The sequence below is a fragment of the Pleuronectes platessa genome, chromosome 14 (genome assembly GCF_947347685.1).
Source record: "Pleuronectes platessa chromosome 14, fPlePla1.1, whole genome shotgun sequence".
Taxonomy (NCBI): domain Eukaryota; kingdom Metazoa; phylum Chordata; class Actinopteri; order Pleuronectiformes; family Pleuronectidae; genus Pleuronectes; species Pleuronectes platessa.
Window position 1 is genome coordinate 13,795,719 of NC_070639.1, and position 22,526 is coordinate 13,818,244.

Here is a 22,526-nt window from a genome sequence, read left to right on the forward strand (position 1 = left end):
TTTCCAGTTTTTAAAGACAAACCACCGATTAAGGATTGGTTTATTTCATGAGAAACACTATTAACACATGAATGATTTTTATAATTCAACAAAATTGAATGTGCAAAGTCTTTCTGCCAAGTGTTACCGCTGTGGGACTGAGGCTCGGACACGCTGTACTTGAGTATGAGTGGATTTATTTGGACCTCAGGCTCTTTCTGTAAGGTGTAGAAATGTATCCTGACTGTATCTTGGTTTCATGAAGCAATGATAGAGAGGGAGAGAAAACCTGATGGAAAGAGAACACGAGCATGCATAATCATGGAGCAACATTCATGCAGGTTTACTGTTAACTGCAGCCGTCCTGACACCATCTCTTGGATTCGTCAAGTATTCTCAGTGCTTCCTGTTAGCATGACGAGCAGTTTATCTCATTGTAAAGACGACCCCTGAAGGGAGAACCCCTTTGAAGAGTAAAAAAAAACTAAAAACAAGCGTATTAAAAAAAGACAATTAAAGAAATACAGCAGCGAGTGATATAAGAATAATTCAAGACACTGGATAGCAGAGCTAGCTGCAGTAGAAGTCATAGCATTAACTAACGTGTCTGTCAGAACACTTTGAGGAATGTTGCCCTGTCTTCAAAAAGTCATTATGGCTCCTGAAGCCAAAACAGTCCCACTGCATGAGCAACTTTCCATTTATAGGCACCAAAACCCTCAAGGAAGCGTGGTCAGTGTGGCATAGATATCTATACGGAGGAAAAGAGTCCAGCGAATGTCTCAGCCACTTTCAAATGTTGTAAACCTTTTTATTGTTAATCAAAAATGTCTGTGTTGCATCTCCAATACTCATTTATCTTGCTCTTGGACATCTTTGCCTTCCACCTCCTTTTCACTTTTGTCCTTTTCATATTTGTTGTTCCCGTTTGTCGTCACGCCGTCGCACGACAGTTGAGAGGCAGACGACGGGGCTAGTTCGCCTTTATCAGTGCTAGATTTTCTTTTCAGTTCGTCTGTGATGACCTCCTCATTGTCAATGAGCGTGTCACTCTTTTGAATGTCATCACCGGGTGCGTCAGAGGGCTTACTGGCAGGATTGTTCTTTGCATACAGTCTGTACGCTCGCTGGATGACGACGGCAGACACTTCCTCGTGCTTGCGGCGGAGCGTGGTGGTGATGGGTTCGTAGGACACTTTGGAGGGATTGGAGGCCATGAAGCGCTCCTCCATCTGCCCCCTCAGGATATCCATCTCCCCACCCTCACCGAGAACACGTTTTGTGAATGCAAACAGGATGTCCAGGCAGTGGATGCGTTCGCCGCTCACCATGGGTAGATCCATGGACATGAGCTCGAGCTTGTTAGGCTTGGCTATGCGCAACGGCGGGTCCAGGTCGTCGGCAAAGTCGGACAGCATCCTGTACTCCATGAATTGTGACACATGAGGATCGAACCTTTCCCACACCTCATAGAACATTTCAAAATCATCCTCGCTCAGTGGGTCCGTACTCTCCTCGGTGGCCACGCCGAAGTTTTCCAGGATGACAGCAATGTACATGTTCACCACAATCAAGAAACAGATTATGATGTAGCTCACGAAGAAAGTAATCCCCACAGCAGGCTTTCCGCAGTTTCCTTTAACATTGCTGCCAGGATGCTCCATGGTTGCATTACAATCCTCGTTTTTGTTGAGCATGGGAGCGAGTAGGCCGTCCCACCCCGCTGACGTGGTGATCTGGAACAGGCAGATCATGCTGTTTCCAAACGTCTCAAAATTGAAAAGGTCGTCAATGCCTGACTCTCTCTTGACGTAAGCAAAGTTCGACATGCCGAAGATGGCGTAGATAAACATCACCAGGAAGAGCAGGAGACCGATGTTGAACAAGGCAGGAAGTGACATCATCAAGGCAAACAAGAGTGTGCGGATTCCTTTGGCGCTTTTAATAAGGCGGAGGACACGCCCAATGCGAGCCAACCGGATGACTCTGAACAAGGTTGGCGAAACAAAATACTTCTCTATAATATCGGTGAGGAAGCAACCTGAGGAAAGAAAGCAGAGCCCATGTAATAAACAACATATACTGAGAAGTTATTTATGAATAATTATTATTTGAATTGATATCAGGCGAGCTAACGAATATGGTTCATACCAATGATTGAAAGGATGACCACGATGAAATCAAATATATTCCAACCATTTGTGAAAAAGTAATGTCGGAGAGAGATCATCTTCAACAAACATTCTCCACTGAAGATGCAAATGAAGACAATATTAATTTTTCCGAGAACGATTTTCTTTTCCTCTGACTGGTCCTCGGTTTCCACCATCATGGTGACCATATTGAGCGATATTAGAACCATTATTACAATATCGAAAGCTTGTTTTGTGGTGAAGTCAAAGACGTATCCTTGAATCTTGCTCTGAAATGGACATGAGGCAGACAAACAGACATTAGGTGAAATCATTATGAGTACATGATGCAGTCAGTCATAAATAAGGTCACATACCGATGGTCTAGGAATAGGCTTTTGTGGTTTCTTTGAGCCCAGCTTTTTCATGGCATTGTAGTATTTCTTCTGTTCTTCAGTCATGAAGATGTCCTGACCTCCAAAGTAAAGAGGGGATGAGAGACATGTTAAATCACAGCAAAGGTGATTTGGAGCAAAATGTTAAAAAGAATGCAATGATTTTATATTCTGTGAAATTTCCATCAAATAAGAATATCAAATATGGTTTCAAAGGGGGATTGGATACTTATCTTTTTCTTTTGCTGATTGAAATTGTCTATGATGACACCAATGAAGAGATTGAGTGCGAAGAAGGCTCCAAAGATGATGAAGACAACAAAGTACAGGTACATAATCATGCTGTTCTCATACTCAGGTTGATCCCCTGCCTGTAAAAAGGACAGAAAGTGGAGATAGTGTTGAAGTTAGGATTTTAAGATTTCAGGCCTGGTAGATTTGGAGACTGGTACAACTTTGCAAATCCTCGTATTCTGTAGGAAACAAGCACTCCTTAAACAGGACATTGTTGTATTTCTGCATAGCTTCATAGTACATCTACTTCTTGTTCTATGGACAAAAACTGCCAAAGATAGCGGTTGTGATGTATTGTGAACACATTTTTTAGTTTTGGTATACAATAGCAGTAACTTTGCACAGCTTTGACACAGCACTGTCAAACATAATACAGGTCAATAAAGCAAAACATATTGCCATATAACAACATTAATTTAATCTTAATTCCTATAAGACAGTTAACCCCTTGTAGACGATTGTCGCAAATTTGCATCAAACCACAAAATGTATATCTATTGTATGTTCTATATTGAAATTAACAATCTCCACTTAATTTAGCATCTGTATGACAGCCAAAAACACAAATAATAATTTTGTAATATAATTGTAAATTAATTCATGCAATAAGGGGTTAAAATTGCCAATATAATAATTGCACTACATGATAATTACATAATTTAAATTACGATGAATAACTATTACTGAACCATGTTGCAGTTGAATACCCCTCACCCCACCCTCCCCTCCCAAGCATAAAACTCAAAAGGTGTTTGGTTTGTTAATATAAAGTATTTAAATATAAAGGTCTCATTCTAGCGTAAATACAAAACAATTCATACAATATAGATGAAACACACTGGTGAAAACCTTACAAGGATTGTTTTAAATTATCAGCCAAAAGATCCCTGTCACCTGAATCTTATACACTGAACCTTAAAGTGACACTTTTAATTATAAAATTTAACATAAAGCAGGATTACATGCAAATGAAAACTGGGTTACCTTGGATCGAGAGTCCACAGCAGCAAACATGATATCCATCCAGCCCTTAAATGTAGCCTGTAGAGAATTCGACAACATGAACAACAATATTGTGCAAGAACTTCAATCTTTCTATCATTTCCAACTTTCTACCAATACAGCAATTAACATATTTACAGGCTAAAAATTGCACTTCCAACAGTTCCAAAATGATTCCGTCACTTACTACTTGCAGCAGTGCGAGGTAACCCATACCAACATTGTCAAAGTTGATTTTGACATTCTTCCAGCGAGCCACTTTGAGGAGGGCCTCACATTGTGACTGGTTATTCACAATCGATGAAGGGAAACGCTTATTCGAGGTTCTGTTGACACAATGGTAGTACTTCCCCGCAAACAGGTTGACTCCCATGATGCTGAAGATGAGCCAAAATATGAGACATACGAGCAGCACGTTGAAGATGGAAGGGATGGCTCCCAGCAGGGCATTGACCACCACCTGCAAACCCACACACAGACAAAACCAGTGTGTTCAGCAGGCGGAAACCTCAGAGTGGAGCCATGTACGACTGATACACAACACAGGATATTCCTGTCATGGTTAGAATAGGAAAACACAAGAGCGAATGTTCATCGCTTCACCAAAGCTCTGATAACCCGATCAGAACTGCATGGTAAAGCTGGACAAAAGATCGTTAAGGCAGGTGGCAGAGAATTGAACTATGAATGTACTTTATAGAAACAGGCAGGAGGACTCCAAAAAGTGGGTTCACTGTAAACAGGGACATGAATAGATGTGAACCTGGCACACAACATCCAAATCACTGACATTATAATGCAGCGCGACTGATGCACATTACAAAGTAGTCATGCAAATGAGGGAATTCACTGGCTGCCACGTGAGGAGAGCGCGTCATCATAACAGTGCTGTGCATCTAGACCACCACAGTGGGAAAGCAGTTGATCAATGTGCTGCATTGATTTCGCCGGCCGACATCCCTCCCCTTGAAGTTACATAAGTGATCAGCCGCCGTTTAGACCAGGCATTACATTGCACAGCAGAATATTGAGATGCTATGGGACGGGACAAAAATATGAACTTTGTTTTTGTTAAAACAGAACTTTTTGCTAAGGGATAGAGACGTGGAGCGATTCATATCTGTCTGTTCAATATGACGCCAGAGCTAGAAACACATCTACCCTGGATTCAAAGACAGCTAAATCCACCAAACAGCAGCTCTGTGGCTAAATAATTAACAACTACTTCCTCCTCCTTGCAGGTAGTAAATACCTGCGGGGGGGCAGTGACTTCCTGAAGTATTTTGTACACTGTGACGTTTCTAGACAACCAATGGAGAGGTCAGTGCTCCCAGATGTAGGCAGGCACAAAACTGCCAGGAGAACCACAATTTATTGTATGGATTCCAATTGAATAGCATGCATAAGGGCCCTTCCCTCCCCCGAGCCTAAACAATCCCCTAATATTCAATCAAGCCACATCAAATTGTACACACTCATAGATATCAGTCCCTATATCCCTGGGATTTCTGCTGCTTTTCTGCAGAGTGAGACTTCCGAGGTTCTGTGCTCTGTTTAAGACAGTGCACCATGACTTAGAGTGGGAGGAAATCCTGTGACGCTTACCCGCATGCCCTCGAATCGTGACAAGGCTCTCAGGGGCCTCAATGCTCGCAGGGTTCTCAGAGACTTAATGGCACCGAATTCAGAATATCCCATGAGGTTGGCCACCATGCTGACCAGTGACACCTGGAAGACACATGTCAAAAGCAGAAAAGACAAAACATACCCAATGAAAAAGAGAATCCCACAAAAAAAAAACTGCGTTTCTGTTTCAACATACGTCAACAATGAGGAAGTCCAGCCAGCACCAGGCATTGGTGAAGTATTTGGCAAAGCCATATGCCACCCACTTCAACAGCATCTCAAGAATGAAGATGTAGGTGAAGATTTTGTCTGCAAACTCCAACATGGTTTTAATGGTCTTCTTCTTCTCAATGTAGACATCTTCAAACGCCTGGATGTGAGCAGTAACAAAAAGAGTAATTAGATGTGAATCTACAAACATGCAATGTCACTGTTATTGTAACAGAAAGACTTGAGGTGTAACTGGCAAATACTTGACATTAAGAACATATTCTTTACGATTACACTTTAACCTTATTGAACACGGAAAGATAAAATGTCTACATTTTTACCATAGCAGTGACAAAAGGCTAAAATGTGACACTGCCCTTATTGCTCATTCTGACAATCTGGCAGTCAGGTGTCCAAAAATATCTTCATTGACGTTTTACCTCCCTACAGACACTAACCAGAGCTCCACTGCTGAGCAGGATCATGAAGATGATGAAGCTCTCGAACCAGTTGTGCTCCACTATCCGATAACAGGTCTTTCTTAGCGTCCACCACACCTTCCACCAGCCCACGTCTACTTTCACCTGACAACACTTGAACCTCTTCACACAGACTAAGCACAGACAAAGGGGGATATGTTAGTTTAGGAAGGGTTGGAGTAACACAGAGGCTGTTCTAGTGGCAGTAATAGGTAGCTCAGGTTTGTGTCAGTATTCACCTTCAGGAAAGCAGCCATCAGGATCCATACATTCCTGTAGGTCGGAGTCAAGACACTCTCCCTCCCCAGCCCCAAAACCGTCCACGGTGCTGCCCTCGGAGGTGCTGAGCTGCCCGTCGTCCTCTACAATCTGTGGAAGAAGCCGAGGGAAACAAGTCGAAGATGAGTAAATACAACAGACAGCCATGGCAAACGGGTTGACATGCTGAGACAGGGGCGGATCCAGGGGCTAGACCCGGGAAATCTGAGTGGCCCCTGTCAGTTCTCTTTTCTTTTAAATAAACTAGTCACTTACCAACAACAAATATGATAATTTGTGAATATTATTATTTTATTTCATTGTACCTGGCATAATTTTCTAAATATAGTCAATGATGTGTGGCTTTTTTCAAAGCTTTAGAGCTAACAGTACAAGGAATGAATCAGGAACTGAACATTGAAGTTGGTCTTAGAATTGGCCCTCTGTGTGAATTGTGGCCCCTTTCTGCCCCCCGATTTAGAGAAATGCTCCGTCTGGCCAAATAGTTGATTAACTCAATTCCTCTCTTTCCAGTATTCATACAACAAAATAAAAATTGCGCAAGACGTGTCACTATTATATTTGATCTGTGTCTGATAAAGATCTCGGTTTCATATCTTGTTTTTTTAAGAAGATATCCGTTGAATCAAATGTAGAATGGCAAAATTAAAGAAAATGCAAGAGTTAGTGTGTCCTGTAACAAGTGTTATGTTTAAATGTAAAAGCACATGTAGATTTTCTCCCTGCATTACAAACATTAATGTGCCATCATTACATTGACTATGTCCAGACAAGGCAACAAGGAGTCGTCAGTACACTCATTACCTCCATTTTATGTGGGAGATAAATTTACTCATTTCGACTTTAGGTCCTTGGTTACATAGTCACTTATATAGCTATTTTTATAGAAACACAGAATTACGAACATACTGCACATATGCTTTTAACTGTCAAAATTATTTTTAAGTACAATATCAGATATTTATTCTTTGCCTCAGTCCTTGGAAATATATGTTAAAAAATAAAGCTTCTGGATTTGAACGCTAACAGTGTTGTGCGGTAGCCACATGTTGTCTCCTCTGGTCTGTTGTTGCATCGCTCTCTACAGGGTGTGTCTCCTAATGGATGGTAGATGGGAGTAGCCTGAATGCCTTACTGGAGAGTGCAGAACCACTGAGCTGTCCTGGGACCAGCTAATGCAATGCAGGATGTATGATGTAAGCATGTTACTGAGACTGCACTGAAGTCTATGTGTTTGTTCTGCAGCTCCATCCATCCATCCCGTGTCATTAGAGCTTTGAGTTCAATTTTCGAGTTACATCAAGAGTAAACTGGGGAAATTGATCATTATTATTATTATAAGTGTAGTTCTGAATGAGGTTAAAATCTACAATTATTGGTGATTCGTGGTGCAGCTGTCATCCAATTCTGAATGTTATTTTCAAATCATATATGTCTTTGTCTGGGAATGCATAATTTTAGCTACAAAGATTTGATATCACAAAGCAATAAAATGAAAAGTATAGACCTGTGTCAAAATGTATTTAAATTAAATTAAACTTGAGTCTGCTATTTGACAGAGAAAGTTTTTTGATTAAAGTGTAATTTAACAAATATTCAAGCGTAAAATAAAACCACTTTTGGGACTTGAGGTTAAAAATAATAGGGTCAGAAGATGAGTGATCTGCCAAACAGGTAATTAGACCATTAATGTAATTGACCTTGGGATTAACATACTGTTATATAAACAATAGCTCTTCACATAAAATATTCTTAGTAGGAAAACAAAAATGACAGCTGGAATCTAAATTTTTTTTTAATATGTCTAAGTTTATCTACTATTTTATAGATAAAGTCAGTTTGTAAGTCAATAAATCAATATACTAACTGTCTATGTAAAACATTCTAATTCAAATTAATTGACTAAAATAACATTGCAACAATTTTACAGAGACAGTCACTGTATTCCTTTTTCTCCTTTCACACTGAAATCGACTCTCCAGTTCAAGGCAGACAGGCCCTGAAGAGGAGGATTCAGTTCACCGGCACTCCGATTTAAATGACACATAATGTAATCTGCACACTGGTATTTTCCGGCCTATATGGCCTGTCCTCATTAGAGGGTCATGGTATATGGGGTCTTTAAGCAAGACATCACATGCCATGTTTGAGTGCTTCTGTGATGGCCATGAAACTACCGAAACACTAAAATCCTCTATCATGTAAACTTTAGTCTAGTCTTGGTTTCAGAGAAGCATTATCTCTGACAGTAAAGGCAACTTGATCTATCAGAACAATCCACAAAACCATCCTCACCACAGGGCATCCTGCCGGTTCAGACGAGGCAGTGCTGATGTCCTCCGTGTTGAGGTATTCAAAGTCAGACTCGCCCACAGCGATGGGGACAGTGACGGTCAGACTAGGATTGTTGATGAAAGACATTATAGAATCATCGCTCCTGCTGCTGACGATGTACTTGTCTCCATTTTTGTCCACCCCGGTCACGTCCCCGTTGCCATTCTTAGGGAAGTCTTTGATGGTGTGGTTGGGGACGCCGTTCGGCCCCATAGGTTTGTTGAGCTCATCCAGAGATTTGTCTTCACTCTTTGCTTTCTTCTTATCCCTGAGACAGATGCTGTTGCAGCTGCTCTGGAGCATGGACTTGGCGAAGGCTATGCCCCTGTGAATCCGATCAATTGCAATCTGCAAATTGTTGACCTCGCCGACAACTTCCTGTGCTGCCAGGTTGTCGGCACTGAATGAGCTCAGCAGCAGAGCCAGGAACAGATTCAACACCTAGTAGATAATGACATTACTTAGCATGAGACTTTGTTATCTTTTAGCGGTTGTACTTAATGATAAGTACAGAACATGTTGGTTTTTCTTTCCTATCTACATTCAACAGTGTGTTATATCAGTTTAAGAGTAGGACTTATTGATCTCACGTTCAGATTTGGTCATACTTTTACTCGATACCCTGCGCTCACACTCAAGTACAACCTGCTTGTACTAAGATTTCCTGCGCTCCAGCTGCAGCTCTTCTCCTTGCACTCACACTAGTTCTGTTCATACGTGAAATGTCTGCTTTCTGATTTCACCTCTGTTCTTGCATTGTTTTTCTCCTGCACTTGGATTTTTTTTATTCTGTCAAAACTCCCCAACCAGTACCAAACCAGGTGTAGTAGAGGCTTATTTTGGTAACTTTTTCTGTTGGTACTGGAAACAAAGGGGGACAGGAAACTGGGTGGCATCTATGTTTTTATAGTTGCAGCTCCATGTTGAGCAGCAATCTGCTGGACTCCTACTGACGGGAATGCCGGTATAAGCAGAAGAGGGTGGGAGAGCATGGACCTAGTTATAGTACTACATACCAACAATAAAGGTGGGACAGTTTCAATCGCCAACACCACACAGATGAACTATATAGCTGGAACGCAGGTAAAATGAGCAGTAGGGTATATTTGAGTGCAAGTTAAGGGTTTTAAGATAGAGCATTGCAAAATCTGAACGAGAACTCAATAAATCATACTCCCACTGAACTGAAAGGCCATGCATTTCATGGATTGCTATGATTTACATCCACCAACATCATCATCGATAAGAATGTGACAAGTAAAAATTGACAATAAAAGATGGGAATGTACCACCAGGTTTCCAATAACCATGACCATCATGTAGACAACCAAGCACTTGGTCTTCCCAGCCACCTCCATACAGTCCCACATGGTCTCTATCCACTCTCCACAAAGCACTCGGAACACAATGAGGAATGAATGGAAGAAGTCGTTCATGTGCCAACGGGGCAGAGTGCAGTCAGTAGAGATTTTACACACACAGTCCTTGTAGCTTTTTCCAAACAGCTGCATGCCCACCACGGCAAAGATGAAGACGATAATGGCCAGTACAAGGGTCAGGTTGCCCAGTGCCCCCACTGAGTTACCAATTATTTTAATCAGTTTGTTGAGAGTGGGCCATGATTTAGCCAACTTGAACACTCTCAGCTGTGAAAAGAAAAGAAATATCATCTCATGTCTCTACGTTAAAAAGGCTCCTGAACATTACAAATAAAATAACACACGCAGACTTACCAGTCTGAAGGACCTCAGAACCGACATGCCAACCACATTTGCCAAACACACCTCCAGCAAGCTTGCAGTGACAATAATTCCGTCAAAGATATTCCACCCTTTCTGAAAGTAATTGTATGGGTCCAACGCAATGATCTTGACGACCATTTCCGCAGTGAAGATACCGGTGAATACCTGTACAAAAAAACAACAACAGCATCAACAACACAAAAGCTGATCATTAACAAACATGATAACAATTTTGGAAAAAAAAGTTTACACTACACTCTACATGCCACTCACCTTGTTGCCCACAATCAGCATATCGGAAAACTCATCGGACATTGGATAATGCTCCATGGCCATAAACAATGTGTTGAGTACAATGCAGATGGTGATGGCAAGGTCTACAAATGGGTCCATGACAATTAATTTAACCAACTTCTTGATCTCTAGCCAGAATGGACAACATTCCCAGATGAGGAAGATGTTGGCAAATTTGTACCAGCAAGGAGGACACTTCTGCCTGGACTCTTCAAGCTCTGATTGATGGCAACAAAAAAGGAGGATATGTCATGTATATGAAATCATTTATCTTTTCAATATCATGCCATGGTGCAGAATACCTACCCTCCATGGTGCTGGTTATGACACTGACTGTACTATGGGCTCTCTGTCTGGCCTCTGGGCCGTCTGGGAAGTCAATAAAGTCCTGGTTTGGTCCCCTGGTGGCCTGGATGTACCCTGTGTCAGTGGTGTCAGCCTGCAGAGAGAGATGATTAGTCCACGTGGAAACAATGCAATGGGTTCACTGTGGCTGAAAACAAGACTTATTGTGTCACCATTTATTATAGGTATCTTAATGCAAAGATGCAAAAATTAAAGGAACCTGAAAGCTAGATATTTCTATACCAGTTGACTCCCATTAAGACTATCTTACTGTTAATCTCTATGTGATAACTTGGTACAACAATGGCGCCCTGGTAAGATGGTCAGCAGGCACAGTAATGCTTTGTCTATATATCAACTTAAAGGTAAAGTCCAACCAAAAATGAAAAGATTCACTCATTATCTCTACACCACTATGCCGATGGAGGTGAAGAATTTGAGTCCATAAAAACACTTAAGGAGTTTCAGGGGTAAAAACTGCGTTGCAGCCAAATCATAATTTAATTAATGGAACTAGGGGCCTTCAAATGTAAAAAAACAACATAAAATGCCTCCGTCCTTCTCCTGTGGTGTCATGCAAGTGTCTGTAAACATTGCGAGTATCGCTGATGTTGTCACGTGCCCCTTAAGCCTGAAACATGCTTCTGCGACTGCGTCTGCGTCTTTTCACGCCGCTGTGGCGCAAGACTCGTTGTCATTCATGCTTCCCCAACCGTTGCGCGTCTTACAAAGCAATTCCGCGCCAGAACACTAGGCGGAGTAATGCTTTTTGTCGAAGACGACCTGAGAGACGCCTTCTTTCCTCTTCATCGATTGTTTATTTACATAACTACTGCGGCTCCTTGTAGCCTTTTTCAGGCGGACAAATACGCCAGTCAGTGACGGGTTATACAAGTGGACATACTTTCGGATCTCTTCTGCCAAACGCTCTTCTATTTGGTCCATATTCATTCTTCTAAATCTCCCGTTGTTTCTGCCTGTATTATGGGGCATGAAACCGGAAATGCAGCTCCAGAAGGGATGTAGAGCAGACCAATCACAGCCTTGCGGGCTGAGTGAGCTTGCGGAGCTTTGCCGTAAATTTTAGAAAAGTGGGGCGACCCCCGTCAGCACGTAAGAAGGGATACATAAGCACGTAAGGGACCCGGAAGGGCTCTTGCGCTTACGGGCCCGTGAAAACGCAGAAGCATGTTTCAGGCTTTAGGCATTAGCTTGTGCGGTGTGTGTACGCAAAGCGTGAACGCGGCTCAATTGGAAATTCACAGGTGTGAATGAGGTTGTTTCGAGTTTAATTTGAATTTCAGGGCTTATGAACACTTGGACGACACCACATCTGGTATGGAAAATGACCAGCACCCATGTCAAGTATGTGACACAGAGAGAAAATAAACAGTTAAGCAATTAGGACCAAAAGGACTCAATGACCCTTTCTTACGTTTGCGTCGGGGGCTGTATCTAGTGTCACTTTAGGCAGACGAAGCGCAACAGGTGAAGACGGGAGAGAATTCCCGCCCACTAGAGTCACCACCCCGTTGCAGTCTACTGAGCTGCGCTTGATCCCGCTGGGTGGAAAGAGGCGATGCGACAAGTAGCTGCATTGACTCATACTGCTGCTGCGCCGATCAAACCTCCGCGGAAGGAATAAAGAGCCTCTTTGACTAAGGTCGTCCTCAAAAATACTGCTCTCGTCATCGGCAAACTCGTTCTCGGAGCTCACGTCCTGCGCTTGGCTTCGGAAACTGAAAATGCTGGTCCTGCTGTTCCGTCTGGGTGAGAAGAGGGGTCCACGGAAACTCAGAAAGGACTGGGAAAGAAGGATATTCTTCAGTGGGCACATGATACATGTAAAGAAGAAAGAATGAAGACGATGATGTTTAAAAAAAAAAGCAATTTTTGAGGTGAAGAAAAAAAGGAAAATTATGACGATGACGAGGATGATGACAAGGAAACGAGTGGTAAAGATGATGATCATGAAGAAGAATAAGATGATGATAAGCATTGTGATGGGGAAAATTTCAAAATTAATAAAATATCCTGATGATGACGAGAACGTGAGAAGTTGTTGAACACAACCAAGAAGAAGAAGATAATTACGACGATGATGAAGCCAGCGGTGATACAGATGGTGATAATGATGGCGATGATGACTGTCAAAGAAAGATTGCATTAAACCTAACGGCATGACAACTTGCGAGCAACTCATGAAGCATAACGGAAATTAGCAAAAATACATATAGTGAATAATGCAACTGCATCGCAAGAAACCTGATGTGCGGACGAACACTTCATATCATAGTCGAGCAGGTTTGCCTCCACGGAGAAACGGCAGCGACCCTTCTTTATACTGTCCTGCGACTCCGACTTAGGAAGTTTCTCTTCGTCGTCTTTGCCCTCCTCCTCCTTTCTTTTCTTCCGCCTGTTGCGTCTCTCTTTGGCACTTTTGGAACTGAGCTTGGATAAATCGGAGGAGCTCGCAGTGCCGTCAGCTTTGTCGCTGACCTCCCCGGTCTCAGCAGAAGCTAGGATTGCTGCTGCCTACAAAATGGAGGAAAAAAGAGCACAATGTGGTTGATGGGTTGGAATCAATTTGAGTGATTATCTCAATGTTCCATTATTTCTGATTCTGGATCACAGAAAAGTTCAACTGCACAGCTTGCAAGCACTTGAGCATTTTGAAATCAGTGTGGAGGATTGTGTTTTATACTAATTCCTCACTTGATCATTTGGAAATTTCCAATAATAGAAAATGGGGTTTCTCCATGAGCCATCGAGTTTCTGGTGCTATAGCACAAGACTGGTAAAATGTGTGAAAACTATGACCTGTCTGGATGAACCTCCGTGTACCTGAACGTCCTGCTGCTGTTTCAGCTGCTCCATCATGGCCTTGTACTCCTCCTCCTTCTCCTTGGCCTCCTTGATGGTGGCCTGGCTCTGCTCCTCATAGGCCATGGCCACTACAGCCAAGATCAGGTTGATCAGGTAGAAGGAGCCGAGGAATATCACCAGCACAAAAAACATCATGTAGGGCTTCCCTGATGCACGCAGAGTCTGGAATGAAACACAAACAATGTTCTGGTCACAGAACTGATGCCGAATATTTGTGATCAGCAGTACAAGATATTTTACAATTACATTGACAATACTTTATATATCATCATAATGTCATCTAATTGTTGATTGGTTACATCTAGAAACATCAATGATTTGTGCTTCTAGATGTAACAAAAATGATTTGAGTTATATAGGGACATTGTTGCTGTGGCTGAGTTAACATGATTTTATCTGTCCCTCCATTTCTTTCTCTGTGGCCCAACTATTAAAAAGAATAAAGCCCTGATTCACATTAACAATAGCTCATTCACAAAACCACGTAAAATGTAATCATTATGAATCAATCAAGTCAAATAACCTGTGATTTGCTGCTGTGCCAACGTGGGGGCCAGAGTTTACATGTGCAGATTCATACAACACGGTGTCTATGAAGGACGAATAAATGACATAAGAGTAAAGAAATTATTTATTTATTTATTTATTCATTTCTATGTTTACTTACTTTCTACATTTATTTATTTCGGTATTTATGTGTCCATGTGTTAATTAGGTGGGCGGGGTTACTTCAGGAACAAAGAAATGAGTCCATGCAGAAATACAAATATATCCCTTTACATTTCAAACTCTATTTACTTTTTTCAATTGTTTATTTATCAATTAATTTATCTATCTGACATTATTTGTCATTCGTAGGCATCACCCTCAGGTCACACTTTTCTATCATTTCCCCTACAACTCTGAATGTAACCCATTTGCGTGGTAAATGAATCAGGAAGTAGGCCTTTGTCGGTATTAGTGCATACAGTGAACTCTTTTCCTGTTGTGTTGCCATGGTCATTATACAGCAATTACACACTGGGTTTGCTTTTATGTATTCAAGGACAGACAAATCTGTTTTTTTAATATGGTTGTCCATTCTAATAACTAAAGTAAATAAGACTAAAAAGGGCTAAATAATGCTGACTGTCACCCCTCCACATCATGGAGAGAGTTTGCTGATAATCCTAGGTAATGCTACCCGACACAGAGCTGAAAAGACTTGCTCAGGGGACCCTTGTTTGCTTTCCTTGTTGTGTGTTTGTGTTACAAAGTTGAGCAGCGGCCTGTTCACGGAACAGCCATTCACGCTGTGTTTGCCTGAGTCATAGTGGGACTCATTCTTTGTTCCTTTTGGCCACGATGCACCTGCACCTCATTTAAAGGTTTGTTTGACGGATGTTCAAAATGCTCCCTTCAATACCAATATTGTAATGTGAGAATGCTTTGTCTTTGACAGAGCCCCTCCCACACACAGTGCAAATACAGCGCCCGGAACCACGCGTGAGTTCAAACAATCCATGAGGCCGCCACCAAGCACGTTTTGAAAGGGCCACTGAGCAAGTCAAGTAATTAGCTTAATCCATAACACTGCTGCACAGATCAGTGTGGACTCAATAAATTCAGAGAGTAACTCAACGCAGCTGTCAAGTGCTTTTTCAGCTTTTCCGTGCCTTTTTGTCAATTCTTCAAAATGGTTTAAATTGACTGACAAAATGCACAACTCTAGAAAAGTCACCACTCCTCCTTCATTTGTAGTTTTGTCCACTGTATCTCTAATCATTGGATGGAGTCTCTTGACTGCATTTAAATTGGTTGTATTTTATCGAGGTTAAGCTCAAAGACCTTTGGTTCACATGAAGTTGTGTCCCGGTTTCTCTTATTGGCACGTTTGAAAAACTTTTTTGTATTTAAATTTCCTGTTTTACTGTTTTTTCCCCCCCTTGTGTATCTTCTCACTTAGCTCTGTCCAGTTCCCCTCCTTTTTTGATTCCCTCCCCAACTCTTAAGCTGTCCTGTTTACTCATGTATTTAATCCCTGTGATTCCCTTATCTCTTTGCTAGTTCGTCAGTTCCTCCAGCCGTGTCAGTCGGTACAATCTGCTTTCTCTAGGGTTGGCCTTTCAGAAATGAACCTCCCAGCAGGAGATTCTCAGAAGCTTCCACAACAGCATTGAGGCGTTCAGGTAAGGCAAATAAAACAAAACGTATGGAGGTATAGCTTCAGTCTTCATAATTACACTGCCTACCTGTTGATAAAGGTTTTCCCAGTAGTCTTGTGTCATCAGTCTGAACAGTGAGAGGAAGGCCCAACCAAAAGAGTCAAAACTGGTGTAGCCATAGTCTGGGTTCTCTCCCACTTTCAGGCAGTTGTAACCCTCCGGACACTGCCTGCAACAAACAGAAAGTCTGTGAATCTCTGAGGGGGATCAAACTTCTGCCTGTTCACGAAGCACAGTTGTGTTTAGTGCCAAAACAGAGGCATCATTCAAACTATATATATTCATTGTGTGTGGTTAATAATGCAGTCAGGGAATAAACTTACCCAGCTTCACTGCCAGTTCCACAAAGCAGTGGATCTCTCTTGCCAGAAAGGTAATAATAATTACCTGGTGGGAAGAGAGGGAAACTATGTTGCTGTCTCATTTGAAGATGATGTGATTGTGACAACATAGCCGAGTGGAACAGAGGAAAACCAGCTACTCACTGGCATTATTCAGGTGAGCTGTCATGTTGTACGGTTCTGTCGAGTTGTCCAATGTGTCGTTTAAGTAAATCCGGACACACTTTTGCTTTAAGAGACCCATGAACAACTGCAACCCTATGAGGGCGAAGACGCTCAAGCAGAAGACAGTAAGGATCATCACGTCGGAAAGCTTCTTCACTGACTGGAACAACGCACCAACAATGGTCTTCAGGCCTGCCGGATATGGTATCGCTTATTACCCTGATACATTGCCAACATTCAAAATGCATGAGCAAACAATGCAAAGCAATCAGCTCTTTCTTCAAAGGAACACAGTCATTCTTCCATTTTTTTTTGCAACTATTATGTACAGGAAATACCATGGGATGAAGGTCTTAGACAATTATGAGATGTTTTAATAGCAAACTATATAAATAGTAGGAAATAAAATAATAGTTAAAATAGTTATGGTAAACTGTTTACCAATGTTAACCAATAGGATCTCAATTACACAAAGGAAAGTAACACAGGAAATGAGTATCATGCATGTGTGTGATGATGCATGTGCAACAACAAATGGGACACACCCTCAACACTGGTAGCATGACATTAGGGATTCAGCAGCCACATGCAAGAAGATGCGAGGGGCAGTTTTGTAAAGTCCACTCAGAAAAATCTGTGCAAAAAGTAATAAATAACAAATGGCACAGATCTCAGGGAACAAATACGAAAATGTCCTTTTAGATCATTTGGAAAAGATCCATTAAAATCCCAAGGAAATTTCAGCCAGACTTAGATTTTCTACAAGTACTTGTAGCCCAAACAACTCTGCGACACATCTGTGATGAAGAGGTGGACAGGTAGGGTTTAGGGAGCAGCCCGTGCACATCTCATGACCGTTGCAAGGGGGGAGGTAATTGGGGGAGGAGAGGAGTTTGAGGTGCGGCGTACGAGAGACGAAACTAGCATGCACTCGCACCCACGGCTTACCTGGGATAACTGAAATAGCTTTGAGAGCTCTGAGCACTCTGAACGTGCGAAGAACTGATAAATTGCCCAGGTCCACAAACTCTGTTACATACCTGCAGGGAAACGTAGGATTACTGAGGCATATTGACTCAGACAACAACACATGTAGACACAGATTGAAGCTCAGTGCAACTGTACATGATTACATTTGAGCACATACAGCAACAAGGCGAGACAAATTGGTGAAATGATAATGAGGCCTCTGTTTAAGCAGTATAATAATATTAACCAGGACCCATGTGATATAAACTTAAAAAGCAAAATTGGACCGACCCAGAATATATTCTTCACTTTCTCTAACATGGCGAGATTTGTAATTGATACATTTTCTAGTCATCATGACCACTCAATGTGCTACACTGTAAATATGCCATTCCCCCATTCACACACACATTCATTCAGTGCATCTATGTGCAGCACCTTCTCTTTGAGAACGGGTACTTTTGGGGTTCCCTATCTTGCCCAAGGACACTTCAGCATGTGAAGTGGGGAAGACTAGGATCAATCCGCTGACCCTCTGGTTAGAGGATGACCACTCTACCATCAGACGTGGCTGAGGGGGGTCTTGGCATGCGCTGTCGGAGTGCCCTTCTAATTCCTTTCTGCTGTAGACCTTCATCGTTTAGCGACCTGTTCTTTTATAATAAAGAACGTGAGCAGTGAGCACTGTAGTTTACTTTGAAGCAATCCCTAATTTAGTGCAACTTACTGCTGCCAAAGTTGCGCAATATCACTCCAAATGTGCCATCCTGGAAATAGTACCCCACTCCTCTGCAGTTTAAAAAAGAACCAATTGGATTGTGACTGCATGCCAAGGACAGGGTTCTAATGCTTTAATAGATGGGGATTTGTTGAATGTAGGAAAAACATAGAATAACACAAGCCTTGTCCTTTCAGCTCTAAAAAAGTATTTTTTTGGAAAAATGAAAAAATAGAAGAAAAAAATGCTAAAACAGATGATCAAACTTCTCGCTACGAAAACTGAAACCAGTACAATTTGGCTGGTTGCCACTTTGTAGGCCTAGATAACAAGCTCTTGACCATCAAATGTATTATAAAGATTAACTTTAAACTACTTACGCCATAACAATGACAGTGAAATCCAGCCAGTTCCAGGGATCTCTGAGAAACGTGAACTTTCCTAAACAGAACCCTAGGGCTAAAACTTTAACGACGAACTCAAAGGTATAGATGCCAGTGAACGTCCACCTGTTGAGGAAAAATATTGATCAGTTAATCAACGTGGTATCTACACTGTGTATGATAAATAGGATATGATTAAATGTGCAATTCACGAAGAGCTTACTCCACATTCTTTGTCCACTCAGGCTGTCTGGTCTGCGTCATAAATACACAGTTGGTGATGATGGTGCACATGATCATCACGTTGAACAATTTGCAGGCTGCTGTCAAGGAAGTTAGTTACCTTTCTTTGGAATAAGCTTTTTTTTAGGATTAGTATATGGGGGGGAAAAAATGTAAACAAGTGTATTGACGAGTGATCAGATGTAGTTTATAAACACCAGACTTAGTGTGACGTCAACATAAACATCACGGCCAACATGAAAGGATATGAGTGTACCAAGATCTTGATTGATATTCTTCTTAGAAGGTTGAAAGGGCTCAGGAGGTACAAGGCAGGTGCGGCGTTTAAGCGGTAGATTTTCTTTCCTCTGTTTAATACTATGAAGGTCTGAGAGAAAAAAGAAAGTTAATAAAACCCCAACAGACTGACTTGCAATATCACATTCGAGTTTACAAAAATCGTGAATGCTGCCATTATTCGGTCGGTTACACCTGCTAATCGAAGGTTGCTTTGCTCCTGTGGTTTACAGCGCACATCACCAGTGTACATTTCACGAATCACATTTTGTACACTGCAGATGAACCTCATATATAACCCTTCTTTACTGGCCTTGTCTTCCTGTCGTCTAAGAGTCTAAGCCTCTGGCAAGAAGACAGTGATGCACTGATAACAGCTGCTTTCAGTACGAGATGAGAGCACCTTCATCTCAGTACAACTAATGCATTGAGTTAAACCATGCACAAAGATCCAGGCAATCCTAAAAGATTGATGATACATTTCTTTAACTCTATTTTGTGAAAATATCCCAATATGTCCCAATGTTTGTCTACTGGGCAGTAAGTGGGAATTTATTCTCCAATGGTACAATGGCTGATTGGATTATGTCTCTCTGGGAAAAGGCCGATACTTAAAGGTCCAGTGTGTAAGATTTAGGTGAAGGCGGTCTATTGGCACAAATTGAATATAAAATAAACCTAGTAATGTTTTTACTAGTTAGTTTCATGTAAATGCAACGAATTTTTGTTTTATTTACCCTAGAATGGGCCCTTTATATTTACATCAAAATATACACATATAATCATTCTAATCCATTCTCTGGAACGATAGTTTAATAATTAGGTCTTGTGGTGACTGCCCAAAACCAAATCAAAATTTGAATTGTGATTCCTCTGTGTTCAGGGTTTCCATCAGATCTGCTCAAGTTCGATATCAAGCCAACCTACTCTCTGATTAGCGTAGTATGGATCCAGGTCCTCCAGTGGAGTCGACACCATGCCTTTAGGAATGTCCCGATACAGAATAGGGAGACATTTGCCGGCCTCCAGGTCGCCGCTGGCCTTGAGCCCGTTGTCATCTTTGCGTTTTCTCTTTTCGCCCTTGGGCTTCTTGGCTTTCTCCTCCGCAATCCTTCCCTCAATGGCTTCGAGGGATTCGCGGGTGAAGGGGCGGAAGCTGTCTGGACCTGGCGGTACAAGCAGCTGTGCCATTTTTTCATCCTGCACCGTCAGAGTGAACAGCTAGCCTCCAACTTGAGAAAGGCCTGAGGGGGATCAGAACAGATATGGAGCTCTGATTAGAGGTTTTAAAATCTGACATGAAATATCATTCCATTGAAAAATGTAACTGAGCGATTAATGTGTAATGATTAACCTCTGGCTAATCATCTGTAGTTCTGGTGACAAAGTCCTGTCGACAAACTTTGAGAGGAAGGTGGGTGCAGTTCAGTTCTTCGGTCACAGATCGTCATCTCAGGAAGTGGCAGGCTATAATGAGCCTGGATATGACTGTCATGCACATAAATTCCTGCCGGCTGTGGTAAAATTAGATCTCATTATCTGCTCCTCTGGAGGTAAAATTAAGCTTTGACATGACAATGATCAATTTCAGGTAAGATCCTTGCTTCTCTGCTTCATCCCTCAAAATGAAGAGAGTCCGCTTTTCCCTCAGAGCCTGAGACAGAGCATGGGGAAGAAGATTCCATTCCACTAATAGGCCTGACTGGTATGATGTGTTGGCCAGACCTAAGCAGTATAAAATATGAATGCACTACAGACTGAACGGCATCGCTCTGGGTGCCCTGCCGCTGGGATCTTTTGCCTGGTCTGAATGTAATAGTGTAATAGAATACTTCCATGCGCTGAGCTCTGATGAAGGAAATCAATCCCAAGCACACTGATCAATCAGCTGCCCTCAGCGCCCAGTTGCACATGCACTCTGTGATGTAATTGTGACAACAACCGAGTGGTGTCCAACGCCTCCGAGGTTTCATACATGTCCGTGCACGTGGTTTTCAAATCAAAGTGTTCGGTTCACACCAGCACAAAGCCAAACATTACAAAACCAACAGAGACGAAGTTGAGCTGAACAGAGACACGAAAGAGTGAAAAGTCTGCACCACGGTTATAATGACCAAAATGACCAGTGTCATTGTGATATAAAAGGTATAAAATGTGCTAAAAGTCTTCAAAAAGGGTTGACACATAGACTTTAGTATATTTTTTGTAATTAAATATAATGAAATAGTACCATATGACCTCATGTGCAGCATTGACTTTGAAGAAGGAAGGCTTTGGCTTTTGTTTTAAGATGAAAACTGTCTGCAATGCAGGCTCAATGTAAAACCATCTCCAGTAAAATATCTGATGTTCAACACGTTAACACAAATCAGTTGCATTAACATGGCCTCTGTTTTTTTCATGGGACAGCAAAATATTCATCTGTACGTGTGCATCAGTGGACAAACACGACCAGTGATCGAACTGCTGATTGTGTCAATTACAGTGCACGAGCCCTTGCAAAAAATTCACACGTAGTATCTCACCTCAAAACTTCTCATCTACACTTTCCAACAGTATGTGGAAGGACGAGCTCTTCAAAATTCACTTTTAGAGTCAATTTTGATGTATTCAGCACCTGTATAGAGCTGGTATGAGGCCTCGGTTTTGGATCCGACGGATTGAAAATATGTGTAATGTGTAACACATTATTATTTATTTAAAGTTGAATGACTGATTTTTGATACTGATGCAAGATGTGGCTTCAAACTCTTTTATAACACTGAAAGCATTTTAAAATCAACAATTTAAAATTGAATGTAGCTATAAGAGTAGACGCTTACACCAACACCAACACAAACACCCTGCAGGAATCGGAAAGGTTCAATGTAACATTATTTCACACAATTAAAGTGAACCATTTCCAGTAACATTTCACAAATCATTACACCAAAACCATTCCATGTTTTTCATAAAATTACTACTTAGATTAAATCTATTCATCCATTAAATATACCGCTTATCATTTAGGGGTTGGAGCCAATCCATGCTAATTTAGTGCAAGAGGGCACACCCAGACCCATCACATGGCCGACATGCAGAGACAAACAACCATTAATGCTCATATATCATCATATATCACACAATCTGCATGTTTTTGGACTGTGGGAGGAAGCTGGAGTAAACCCAGGCAGACACAAGGAGAACTCCACACAGAGAGACCCTGGCAGAAGCAAGAACCTTCTCCCTGT

General features: G+C 41.7%; 1 protein-coding gene across 1 annotated transcript in view; it reads right to left on the reverse strand.

Moving 5' to 3' along the window:
• Positions 1-619: 619 nt before the first annotated feature.
• Positions 620-22,526, reverse strand: part of scn1laa (sodium channel, voltage-gated, type I-like, alpha) — a 24,715-nt gene continuing 2,808 nt past the window's right edge. The window contains exons 2-27 of the mRNA XM_053440100.1: positions 20,224-20,540; positions 19,269-19,387; positions 19,001-19,090; positions 18,775-18,903; positions 17,656-17,747; positions 16,687-16,899; positions 16,525-16,588; positions 16,229-16,370; positions 13,956-14,159; positions 13,377-13,646; positions 12,547-12,915; positions 11,073-11,205; positions 10,746-10,984; positions 10,464-10,637; positions 10,020-10,376; positions 8,692-9,171; positions 6,357-6,486; positions 6,097-6,251; positions 5,625-5,798; positions 5,408-5,530; positions 3,990-4,262; positions 3,785-3,841; positions 2,740-2,877; positions 2,489-2,593; positions 2,131-2,401; positions 620-2,020 (exon numbers count right to left, since the gene is read on the reverse strand). Of these exons, the coding sequence (XP_053296075.1) occupies positions 831-2,020; positions 2,131-2,401; positions 2,489-2,593; positions 2,740-2,877; positions 3,785-3,841; positions 3,990-4,262; positions 5,408-5,530; positions 5,625-5,798; positions 6,097-6,251; positions 6,357-6,486; positions 8,692-9,171; positions 10,020-10,376; positions 10,464-10,637; positions 10,746-10,984; positions 11,073-11,205; positions 12,547-12,915; positions 13,377-13,646; positions 13,956-14,159; positions 16,229-16,370; positions 16,525-16,588; positions 16,687-16,899; positions 17,656-17,747; positions 18,775-18,903; positions 19,001-19,090; positions 19,269-19,387; positions 20,224-20,487 (5,955 nt within the window). The 5' untranslated portion in view covers positions 20,488-20,540 and the 3' untranslated portion in view covers positions 620-830. The remainder of the gene's footprint in view (positions 2,021-2,130; positions 2,402-2,488; positions 2,594-2,739; positions 2,878-3,784; positions 3,842-3,989; positions 4,263-5,407; positions 5,531-5,624; positions 5,799-6,096; positions 6,252-6,356; positions 6,487-8,691; positions 9,172-10,019; positions 10,377-10,463; positions 10,638-10,745; positions 10,985-11,072; positions 11,206-12,546; positions 12,916-13,376; positions 13,647-13,955; positions 14,160-16,228; positions 16,371-16,524; positions 16,589-16,686; positions 16,900-17,655; positions 17,748-18,774; positions 18,904-19,000; positions 19,091-19,268; positions 19,388-20,223; positions 20,541-22,526) is intronic.